Below are 12,520 nucleotides of genomic sequence, written 5' to 3' on the forward strand. Positions count from 1 at the left end.
GAACAGGTTAGGAACTATTTAGAAAAGCTAAACGTGCACAGATCCATGGGTCCGGACTTAATGCATACGAGGGTACTGAGGGAGTTGGCAAATGTCATTGAGGAGCCTTTGGGCATTATCTTTGAAAAATTGTGGAGATGGGGAGAGATCCCGGATGATTGGAAAAAGGCAAATGTGCCCATCTTCAAAAAAGGGAAGAAGGACGATCCAGGGAACTATAGGCCGGTTAGTCTTACCTTGGTTCCTGGAAAAATCATAGAAGGGATCCTTTAGGAATCTATTTTGAGGCACTTGGAAGAGAGGAAAGTGATAAGGAATAGTCAGCATGGATTCATAAAGGGCAGGTCGTGCCTAGCCAATCTTATTAGCTTCTATGATAAGGTAACTGGCTCTGTAGACATGGGAAAGTCAGTGGATGTGATATACCTTGACTTTAGCAAGGCTTTTGATATGGTCTCCCACAACATTCTTGCCAGCAAGTTAAGGGAATGTGGATTGGATTAATGGACGGTAAGATGGATAGAAACCTGGCTAGAAGTCCGGGCCCAGTGGGTAGTGATCAACGGCTCGATGTCAGGATGGCGGTCGGTTTCTAGTGGACTGCCCCAAGGTTCGGTTCTAGGACCAGTTTTGTTAAATATCTTAATTAATAACCTGGATGAGGGGATGGATTGCACCCTCAGCAAGTTTGCAGATGACACTAAACTAGGGGGAGAGGTAGATACACTTGAGAGCAGAGATAGGGTAGAGTGTGACTTAGACAAATTGGAGGATTGGGCCACAAGAAATCTGATGAGGTTCAACAAGGACACGTGCAGAGTCCTGCACTTGGGACGGAAGAATCCCAAGCATTGTTACAGGCTGGGAACCAACCAGTTAAGTAGTAGTTCTGCAGAAAAGGACCTGGGGGTTACAGTGGATGAGAAGCTGGATATGAGTCAACAGTGTGCCCTTGTAGCCAAGAAGGCTAATGGCATATTAGGGTGCATTAGGAGGAGCATTGCAGAGATGTAATTATTCCCCTTTATTCGGCTTTGGTGAGGCCACATCTTGACTATTGTGTCCAGTTCTGGTGCCCCCACTACAAAAAGGATGTGGGCACATTGGAGTGGGTCCAGCGGAGGGCAACCAAAATGATTAGGGGGCTGGAGCATATGATCTATGAGGAGAGGCTGAGGGAGTTGGGTCTGTTTAGTCTGCAGAAGGTAAGAGTGAGGGGGGATTTGATAGCAGCCTTCAACTTCCTGAAGGGAGGTTCCAAAGAGGATGGAGAAAGGCTGTTCTCAGTAGTGACAGATGGCAGAACAAGGAGCAATGGTGTCAAGTTGTGGTGGAAGAGGTCCAGGTTGGATATTAGGGGAAACTATTTCACTAGGAGTGTGGTGAAGCACTGGAATGGGTTACCTAGGGAAGTAGTGGAGTCTCCATCCCTAGAGGTGTTTGAGTCTCAGCTTGACAAAGCTCTGGCTGGGTTGATTTAGTTGGGATTGGTCTTGCCTGGAGCAGGGGGCTGGACTTGATGACCTTACAAGGTCTTTTCCAGCTCTGTGGTTCTAGGATTAAATGGGAAGATTTTTAAGTCTTTGGAAGAGATATAGAGGATGTTTGGGGGTGCCTGGCTCTGTGGCAGGAGTGGGTGCATTGGGTTATAGCAGTGGTCTTGGGGTGCCTGGATCTGGGGGAGGGAGAAGGGCATTGGGTTAGAGCAGAAGGGTGCCTGGCTCTGAGGGAGGGATAGGGCATTGAGTTTGAGCAGAGAGGTTGAGGGTGGCTGGTTGTGGGGGAGGGCGGGGGCACTGGGCATTAGAACTTTTGGTTTCTTTCCTGTAGGTGGGCAGTGAGTCTGTTGGTTAGATTTGGGGGTTCCAGTCTCAGCTCTGTGAGGACTGTGGGAGCTGGTGCTTGGTGGAAGGGATTCTAGGAAGCAGTATTCCTGGGTTCCTTTTCTAGTCATTACACTTTTCCCCTCATTTCCTTTAACTTCATGCCCCAGGACGGGTCCAAGCCACCAGCGTCCCAGGTCCTGCATTCTCTTCTCCTGAATCTGTAGCAGTCTGGGCTGCTGGCTGATTGGCAGTGCCACTGGAGCCTGAGCTGCTGTGTGTCTTGGGGCAATGTGGCAGGGAAGCAGAAGCCCAGCATGTGGCTTCTTTGCGTACCATGAGATCAAGCGGGGGCAGTTGCAACGCCAGAGCCCTGAGCTTGGCATGCATGGGAACGAGTTTGCTGGCTCCTGAACCTGGCTGCCTGTGTGAGTGGAGATGCCGCCGCTGCAGCGGCACTGGTAGGCACCACATGTGCTCTTTTTTTTTTTTTAATTTTTTAATTTTTTTGGAAGTTCAAATATGGTAATCCTACCTAATGACACAAGGAAGCTTTTTCACTTCCAATTCAGTGGTTTAAATAGAAAATGACTCACGAATTATCTGTTTCTATAGGCTCCTGAACTGCCTTTGAATGGCTTTGAATATGATAAACAGGGTGTCTTTCTTAAACCATTCCATAGTGAGCAAGTGACCACAGCAGAATCAGCACTCTTGCTGGCATTCATCATCATGAGAGAGGCCAATAATTTAAATAACTATGATGACTAAGCTATTTTTTTTTTTTCAATCTGCAGAGGTGGTCCTTCTTGATCATGGCTTTAGAAAATAGAGAAGGTGATATAGAGATCTGCAGTGATGGTACCTTGTTTTTGAGAGGGAAACCCTCTCTCTGTTCAAAGAACTGCTGGTATAATACATTTAAGGATCTACAGTATGAGATTTGTTTCCAGTGCGCTGATTATAAGAAGTACATAGGTAGGGCGGTGGTTTAATATGTTTGTCTTCACAAAATGAGACATTCTGTGCATATTAAAATACTTTCATGTGAGTTATTCTTTTATATTTTAGCTTAAATGTGACATCTTCACTAATAATTGAATGCTTACATGAAAAGAAGTCTCAGAGGTAGCCATGTTTAGTCTGTAACTTTAAAAATGACACTTTATCAGAGGTTTTTCCCATGAAAGCTCATGATCCTAGTACCTTTATTAGTCTGTATAGTGCCACAGGACTACTTGTTTTTAAATGAAGAGGCATATATCTTTTACATTTACTGTCAAATAAATGTATGGTGAAAACCCTAGAAGACAATGCTGTGCCAATATTCAAAAAGGCTGGGTGGGATGATCTGGGGAACTGTAGAGCTGATTAGTCTGACATTATTTCTGAGTGAAATAATGGAAAAAATCATATGCCATTAAGGGGATCAAGAATTAAAGGATAGGAATCTAGTGTCAACGTAGTTTTATGGAAAATCATTCTTGTCAAATGATTTTGTTCTTTCAGATTACATGTTGGATTTACAAAATATGATTGTGTAGTTGTAATATTTAGAATCTTTTTGGTAAAGTGTTTGATTTAGTACCTCACAACATTTGTTTAAAAATAGCATGAATAATATGGAAATAATTCATTTAACATACGCTCTAAGGGTATGTCTACACTAGCCCCCTAGTTCGAACTAGGGAAGCTAATGTAGGCATTCAAAGTTGCAAATGAAGCCCGGGATTTAAATATCCTGGGCTTTATTTGCATCTTCCATCTGGGCGCCATTTTTAAATCCCCTTAGTCCGAACTAACTGCCCGCAGCTACACGTGGCGGTCAAATGTTAACTCGAACTAAGTCCTTAGTTCGAGTTAACTGTTACACCTCATTCCACGAGGTGGAAAAATGGTGCCCGGACGGAAGATGCAAATAGAACCTGGGATATTTAAATCATGGGCTTCATTTGCAAGTTTGAATGCCTACATTAGCCTCCCTAGTTCGAACAAGGGGGCTAGTGTAGATATACTCTAAGAGGCAAGGTGACAGATCTCAAAAAGTAGCCATCTGTGGGAACTCCTTATCCAATAGGAGTGTTCTGAGTGAGGTGCCTTAGAGATTTGTGTGAAGTCCAGTGCTTTTAAACAGTTCTGTCAATTATCTGAAAATAAATACTGCTGATAAAATGTTCAGGTGATGCACAGATTGGTGGAGAGATGCATAATGAAGGAGCAAGGGCACTCATATAGAGTGACCTGGGTTTCATAGTAACCAGAGATTAATCAAAATTGTATTTTAATACAGGAAAGTGCAAAATTATACATTTAAAAATAGTGCAAGCAATACCTGTAGAATGGGGGAACAGTTCCTTAGAAAGCACTGACTCTGAAAAGAATGAGATCATTGAATGAATAAACAAGAATAGTGAAGTAAGTTTTACCACCTTATATGGCACTGATGAGATCTATGGTGTGGAATACCATATATGCTGCTGATGTCAATATTTTAAAAAGGCTATTGAAACACTGGAAAAGGTGTAGTAAAAAAAGCCAAAATTATGTGTGGGCTGGAAAAAATGCCTTACTGAGATACTAAATGAGATGCTTATTCTGGTTGGTTAAACAAATAGATTCAGATATGATTTGATTAGCTTATCAGTACCTTCAGAGTCAGAAAATGCAGATAACTAAAGTATATACATTTCTCAGCTAAATTAAACCAGTACTAAAGGCTGGAGCTGAAGCCAGGCAAAATAAAATTATAAATAAGGCACAGATTTTTAACAGTGAAGGTGCATATATACTTGAACAAACTACGAAGGGAAATAAAAGTATTAGAGGAGTAACCATGTTACTCTATAACTGAAAAAACTTAAACAACTAATAGTCCTGCAGCACCATAGGCCGTGTCCAGACTCAGGTTTTTTTTTCGGGAAAAGTAGCCTTTTCCCGAAAAAACTTCCCCTGCGTCCAGACTCAAGCCGCGTTCTTTCGAAATTATTTCGAAAGAACACGGCTTTTCTTTCGATGGCGGTAAACCTCGTTTCACGAGGAAGAACGCCTTCCTTCGAAAGTTCTTCTTTCGAAGGAAGGCGTTCTTCAATGTAAAGAGGCCGTCTTCGAAAGAGAGCATCCAGACTCGCTGGGTGCTCTCTTTCGAAAAAGCGGATTTCTCTTTCGAAAGATCCGCCTGCAGTCTAGACGCGATCTTTCGAAAGATACTTTCGAAAGAAGCCTGCAGTCTAGACATAGCCTTAGAGACTAACAAAAAATGTAGATGGTATCATGAGCTTTTGTGGGCACAACCCACAATTGTTTGGAGTCTCTGTCTATCTCTGATGTCTTTTCAAAACTGGATGCCTTTCTGAAATATATGCTTTAGGCAAATGCAAATTATTAAGGCTCAATGCAGAGGTGAAATTGGAAGAAATTTGAAATGCCTGTGGTATACATATGATTAGACTAGATGATTTGATTGTCTCTTCTAGCCTTAAAAATGTATAGAACTGGCTCTACTAACAGAAGCACTTTAAAGCAGTGTTTCTTAAACTTTTTGAGACCACGGAACACCGAACAATAATTTTTATTTATGTGGAACACCTATGAAAATGTTCTTCAAAAAAAATTGTCAGACAAAAACAAAGTAGTAACAAAAACAAAGAAGAGGTCATGGCACACCTGCGAGTTGTTCACGGAATACCAGTGTTCTGTAGAACATAGTGTAAGAAACACTGCTTTAAAAGATTCTTTGTCCAAAGATTTAAAATACTTTTGAGATCACACTTTTGGTTCTTTAGTTCTTGTTCTATGAAAACCTTTAGGGAAGCTAGGGTAAAAAGCTTTATACACAACTTTTGAACAGTAACTGAAGAGAACTCCTTTCCTGTCACTGATTTCACTTTTCCTGTTATGATGCTTGTAGTGATTCAATTTAGGAATGTGTAAAATAAATGTCACTTTGGGGGGAAAAAACACCTCAGTTTAAGAATACCAAGAAAGATTAACTAGTTTTCAATTTTGAAATGAATAGATGCAGTGTAACTCAATGTGAGGGCCTGATTCTGAAGTTATGTGCACCTATATAAATCAGCAGTAATTCCATAGATCAGTGGCTTTTAGTTGTGAGGGGGAGGAGGAGAGAACAATGGAAGATAAGAATTGGGCTCGTTTTCCAAGCTGACTCTCATGAATAGATATAAAGAATAGATATACAGTTTTCAAAATTGGTCAAAAGCCTTAGTTTGAATTTCTATGGGAAGAAATTGTTGATTAGCAAACATTTTCGAAGTGAAAAGATTTTTTTTTTTAAACTCCGCCTACTGATAAAATCCTCAGCTAATTGGAGTTACTGAAAAAAGTATTAAAACCTCTGTAAGAATCAGTTGTTTAGACCAACCATTTTATGTATGTAATCTGTGATTTTTTTTAAACTGTAGAAAGAATTAATGTTAAATGAAAATGATAGATACAATTATTTCAGTCTTATTTCTTGAAATTAGCTGCATACATCTCCTTTGCTCACACTGTTCCCTCCTCCCATCTTCTAGATTTCTCACCTTTTAAATAAAATAGGAAAAAAAATCCCCAAAAATTTGGGGGAAGGACAAGATTGTGATGGGGAGGCACCAGAGTGGATGCAGGAGAATGTCAATTTGCTGGCTAGTATAAAGGAGTTTTGGCCCTAGGATCTGTTTATGCTGTTGTTTTTCTTAAATTAAGGTCTTGTCTTCACTGAATTTTAATTCAGGATAACTTAACACATATGTGCTTTCTCCAGGTAAAACATAGGGATGAAAGAGTTAACTGGTTACCCAGTAAGCACTGACTTACCAGCATGCTAGGGTACCTTGTTAACCAGTGCCTTGCCTGCCAGAGTAGTTTCCAGTGCACAGCAGGGAGGGGTGCTGCGCCAGCCCAGCTAGGCCAACCATGGTGTGGGTGGGATGCTGCTTCAGCTTGACCAGGCCTGCGGCATGACATAGTAGGCCAGTTAAACATATATGGCTCTATCAGTGCAGTATCTGAGTGTCTCACAATGACCTGATCATGAAATGAATGGGACTTTGTTATTAGAATAAAGCCTTCACACTGTGAGGAATATCAGCTTTCTGAAGTTAAACAAAGTTTTTAAAATAACCCTCAGTATATGCATTTCTTATTTGCAGCTACTATGGAAGCAGGCACACAGCTACCCTCTATTTCATCTTCTTATGGAGATTGACTCTTACATGTTCTCATGTGTGAACCAGACGGCTGTACGTGAGGAATTAGAGGATGAAACACGAAGGCTATGTGACGTTAGACCCTTTCTTCCTGTTCTCAAACTAGTGACAAGGAACTGTGACCCAGGAGAAAAATTGGATTCCAAAATAGGTGTTCTTATAGGAAAAGGTAATTTCAAATTTTTTTTGTTCTGTTTTATTTGGGGAAGTGGAGGAGAATTTTATTTTGTATAAGTTAATTTTCCCAGAGGCCAGGATATTTCCACCTCAGCGTTTATTTTCTAGAACGTCCCATTCTAAATCAGATACAAATGTAACTTAAGAAATATTTTAAATACCATTCTGACACATATCAGAAATTTTAAAAATTATACTGAGGTAATTTTTGTAACCAAATGAATAGAATTATCAAAAATGTGCTATATTATTGATTTCTGAAGCAATTATAACCCTTCTGGTGAAGTCATAATACATAAGAATGAAGCTGAAGTGACTGGAATCGTGTGAGAGCAGACATAAACTGGATCGAGTGCCTTACTGCTAGTTTGAAATATAATTTAACAAAATAATAAAAATCCAAGTAATTTTTTATAGTGGCATCGTGACATTTATACCACTTAGATCAATTTCCTGAAGATATGATCTTCAGTGGATTCTCAGTCTTTGGACTCCAGCTCCTAGCATGAGACTTAGCAGAACTCCTTAGCTCAAAAAAAAAATGTCTTCTAAGTAGGGATGTTAATGGGTAAACTGGTTACCCAGAGAGTATCAGCCTGGTTGTCCACTATCAAGGCAAGACATTTCCTGCAAAGGGACAAAAAGAAAAGAGATTATACAGGCAAAACTTAAAACAACAACAAATAGTCTAGTAGCACCTTAAAGATCAGCCTTTTGTTGATTAAGGATTAGTAGGACGGATTGATTTGAACTATTGCTGTCTGAGGGCCAAAAAGCTTTGAGCTAGGGAATTCTGCACAGTTTCACACAGGGTTCATGAGACTTGTAAGTGGGAAACCCATGAGATTTCCACTGAAGAACTACAGAAAAATATTTCCCTGCTCCTCCTATATCCCCTAAGTATTATGTGGGTGGGAGGATTTTTTAATTATTATTTTCTTTGTAACTCTCCTAGCGAGAGAGGAGGCCATTTAAAACTCGCAGCACAACTTCCATATCACATTAATATCTCTCTGGAACAGAAGGTTAGGGGTTTAGATCCAAAATGGTCCTAATATCTGAACTGATTGTAAAGGCTTGTTTAGGTTTTGTGTGTGAAAGAGAGGGATAACTATTTGAGAAGCCTAGATAAAATTCCCTTTGGTGCCTGTAGGTTCTGGTTTTTAATCTAAGTAAGAATCTCTTTTTTTTTAGAGAAATTCGGTCTGTCGTAGATCAGTAAGTAACACTATGACTATTGAAATAAGGCAAGTCTGATCAATGTAATAATTAGCGATTAGAAAAAAGTATTTTTACTGTGAAGAATATTACAATAAGGATCCCAATAATGTGCATAACAGGGTGTTTTGCATTTCTTAATAGGAAAAACTTAAACAACAAATAGTCGGGTAGCACTTTAAAGACTAATAAAACCTGTAGATGGTATCTTGAGCTTTCATGGGCGCAGCCCACTTCTTCAGATGACGGCTTATACTGTTGATATCTTTCAACGTAATGAAAAGCTGTTAAGATGTTTTATAGAGGATTTACACTGCTCTATCAGTGAATTGCTTTTAGCTTTTTTAGTACAGGCAGTCCCCGGGTTACGTACAAGATAGGGACTGTAGATTTGTTCTTAAGTTGAATTTGTATGTAAGTCGGAACTGGTACATATTGTAGGGGAAACTCTAGCCAAACATTTCTCCAGAGCTCAGTTTTATTCTCCCACACCTCACTTCCCTCAGTCCTTTATTTTCAAGCTGAGGTGTCTGCTGAGAAAAGCCTCTCCGCGTCTCCCTAGTCTGCTGGAGGGGGGGGGGGGGGAGGGCGCTAGCTTCGCGTCTCCCTGTTCTGCTGGGGAGAAGCAGCTAGTGCAAGGTTGCCTCACCCCGTTTGTAAGTAGGGATCCGATGTAAGTCGGATCCATGTAACCCGGGGACTGCCTGTACAGAATTTTCATTTTTAAACATGGTCAAATTATTCACTTACAGATACAAATGAAGATAAATAGGGACTAGTGAGGTCAAATGCTGCACAGCAAGACAATGGAGAATTGTTAGTTCTTTAAGACAGACTACAACTTTTGTTTAGTTTCAGCAGCACATTGTCTGCTTGTTTGTTCAAAGTGACAATGGAGCCATTTACACACTCCAAAAATAGTTTTCTGAAAGAGTCTTTAATTTCAGTTTTTATGACTCTGCAAGATGTTTATGTGCAAATCTAACCTTGGGCTCCTATTTTGTGCTTTGGAAAAATGATGCATTTTAATATGAACTTATAAGGTGAAACTCTGGTTCTTAAAAAGTGCTTTGGCATAATTTTGGAGAATATTTTTCTAAATGATGTATTGAAGTAGAGCAGAGAGCTTTCTGATTTTGATTTGCATAGGTTTAGCAAAACTACACAAGTAGATTTGGCTTGTGAAAACTTTTCATCTTATGTTGACTGAAGTATCAGATTTGTACTAATTTAAAAATCACAAGAGAGATGCTGAGGTAAACTTCACTGTATGTCACACCGTTAGCTTTTTGTAAGCAACCCAGAGCATCTTTCCCCAGAGCATCTTTCTATCCTCTCCTACTTCCTAATAACTTGTGGGAGGAAGAACTGGTGGCTTCCAAATGATTCCTGATTGATGTTGTCAAAATGTCGGGCCACACTGCTTTACTTACCATCTGCTGCCTTGCAGAATGGAAGGAAGCAGGAAGGTAAAGTGTCCTAATCTTGTCCAATCTTCATACTCCTCTTTTGGGGGTCAGAGAGGAGGGCTGTTGTCTTATTTAGCTTTGACACAGGGAGAGAGACTTTTGTTCCTACCGTTGAACTGAGTCCTTACCCCCATATTGCATTAACTTTTCTGCTCTCAAAATGTAATTACAAACTTTGGAATGCTCAGTCCAGAATAGCCAGTTCATTCTCCACTGCCGTAAGAGTGAAGCAGGCGTTGAGGGATGGTGGACCATGGAAGTGAAGCAGCTCCAGCATCTGCTGTCACGAGAGTACCTGGGCCTGGGTTCCCCTCAGCCCTCCCTGATCACTTAGTGACAGCAAATAACTGGGGAGACAGGCCCATGTTGGGACAGAAGGCTAAATTGTTCTCATTAAGCCACGGGGGCAACAGACTATGGGAGTTCTCCCACCAACTCCCTTGCTAGCCTATGATGAAATTGGCTTAGTAAGCTGTGAGTAAGGGTTACAGTGAGCCTCTGAGGCAAGCATAATCCACCAGGAAGAGCGGGACCCACCAAAGCAAGGTCAGAGCCTCATCACAGCATATATGGGTTTGAACAAAAAATGTGACTCCAGGAGATCTTCAAAGCACTCAAATTTTCTCCTATATGTTTAAAAAAGACTTTTGTTGGATTTGGCTTCAAGGAAAGGAATCTGTTTGGATTATTAATTTTTTATATGATTTTCGGAGCAGAAAAGGCCAAATTTTCATATTTTCTAGAAGTTTTTTATTCAAAATGTCTCTTCAAAGTTATTTATCTAAATCTTATTCAACTGGTAGAGTCTGCAAGAAAGATAAAGGCACCATGCTCTGTCAAGAAACTGTGAAAAATCTCCTTTCTTCTTAGAGTAGTGTCCCCGTGGGTGCTGCACTGTAGGTGTTGGGCTCTTCCCGACGCCGCAGATCGGAGATTTTCCAAGAGCTGTAGTCAGCTGGACCGTGCCTGCACAGTCAGTGTCTCGCACCATTTGTCTGTCGCGCGTGATCTGACTCCCGCCAGTTCTTCAACTGTCTTCGGTCGCAGATAGAGCTTTGCCTTTCTCCCATCCTGTCAGATTCGATTGTAAAAGATTATTTTTAGTTGTAGATTCCTGTAAATAGTTAGTTCTCATTGTAGTCTTGTTAACTCATGTTCAATTTGTTCATTAGTTAAAAAAAAACCCAAATGTAGTTGGATTTAGTTTGTTCATTGAAACTGCTGGAGGGGGGAGAAGAGGGAAGGAAAAGAAGAAGAAAAGGATAGATCACAAAATGCCTGGCTCACCAGGTTTTAAAAAGTGTGACATCTGCCGCGAAGCCGTGCCGACCTTGGACGGGCGTGCATCATGTATTCATTGCTTAGTGAGACACACATGCCACAGAAATATGTACGTTGTTCAAAACTCACAGCCAGGGCCCACAGAGAAAGGGAAATGCACCTGAGGATGATTATGTTTGATAGGGCACTTCAACTCTCGGATTCCTCCACCGCAACTGCCTCAGACCCACATCGACCTCGACACCAGAGGCGTCAACTACCAGTAGCCACGTGCCAAGCACCAACACAAGTGGCACCGTTGGCTTTGGAACTGACACCGAGTCTATCCGCACCAAAACGTGCTGAGATGGGGGCGGCACCGAAGAAAGCAGCTGCAAAAACCAATACTCTCCGCTTCTCTTGCTTTCCCTCGCCTACCTTCTCACCAGCACCATCCTTAACCCCTCCACCGAGTTCCCCAGTGACGAGTATGTATCTTGAACACCACACAGCACGCACATATTCTCCTTGACAGAGGTCTCCCTCTCCATACTACATGGCGCTGCGGAGAGACACAAGGGATTATGGAAGACATTCTCCCCTTCACCACCACCATCTCTAAGTTACCCGCATTCTCCTATGCTATCTCTACGGTCAATACATCACAGCCGATACAGAAGTGCAATGTCTTCCAGGCGGTCTTCACCATCACAGTCTGATCATTATTATTACCACTACTCCAGACCATATTATCATCATCACTGGTCATGCTCTCACAGGCGGGTCTCCATGTTACCATCAGTCGCCCAGGCATCATTCCCTCCCAACCACAACAAGGGAGCAACACCTTCCAACCATGCCCTCCTCAGAGCCTGACACAGCAGTCACACCAGTCGGAACCCAAGGGGGGTCAGTTATTGGATGCTGAAGATCCTCAACCTGACACGTCTCCTACTGACCTCTCATTGTTTTCTCCTGTTGATGCAATAATTCCAGGGGATATATCTCCATTGGACAACGTCAGACAATTCCAAGAGTTGTTTAAATGGATTGTGGAGAGCCAAGAGGTTCAGTTGGCAGAAGTTCAGGGCAAACAATAACACCTTTTTAAGGATCTGCACCGTCAACATTGGGCAAAGACTGCTCTGCCGATTGAGGTGATCATGGAGGCTGCCAAAAAAAATCTGGCAAACCCCAGTGTCCATCCCGCTGACCAGTAAATATGCTGACAAGAAATACTTCGTACCATTCGAGGGTCTGGAATTTGTTCAGTCACCCACAATCAAATTCCTTGGTTGTGGACACAGAGCAACAGAGGGCCAAGGTTCCACAATATAGAAATATATCATCTGACAGAGAGCAAGAA

The 12,520-nt window shown here is 41.5% G+C and overlaps 1 protein-coding gene across 6 annotated transcripts in view; it reads left to right on the plus strand.

Moving 5' to 3' along the window:
• Window positions 1-12,520, plus strand: part of PIK3CB (phosphatidylinositol-4,5-bisphosphate 3-kinase catalytic subunit beta) — a 225,115-nt gene that overhangs the window by 47,469 nt on the left and 165,126 nt on the right. For all 6 annotated transcript variants that reach the window (XM_075937519.2, XM_075937524.2, XM_089780866.1 and 3 more), the window contains one exon: window positions 6,974-7,199. In XM_075937519.2, the coding sequence (XP_075793634.2) occupies window positions 6,974-7,199 (226 nt within the window). The remainder of the gene's footprint in view (window positions 1-6,973; window positions 7,200-12,520) is intronic.

The sequence above is a fragment of the Pelodiscus sinensis genome, chromosome 10, assembly GCF_052426305.1.
Source record: "Pelodiscus sinensis isolate ZL-2025 chromosome 10, ASM5242630v1, whole genome shotgun sequence".
Taxonomy (NCBI): Eukaryota; Metazoa; Chordata; order Testudines; family Trionychidae; genus Pelodiscus; species Pelodiscus sinensis.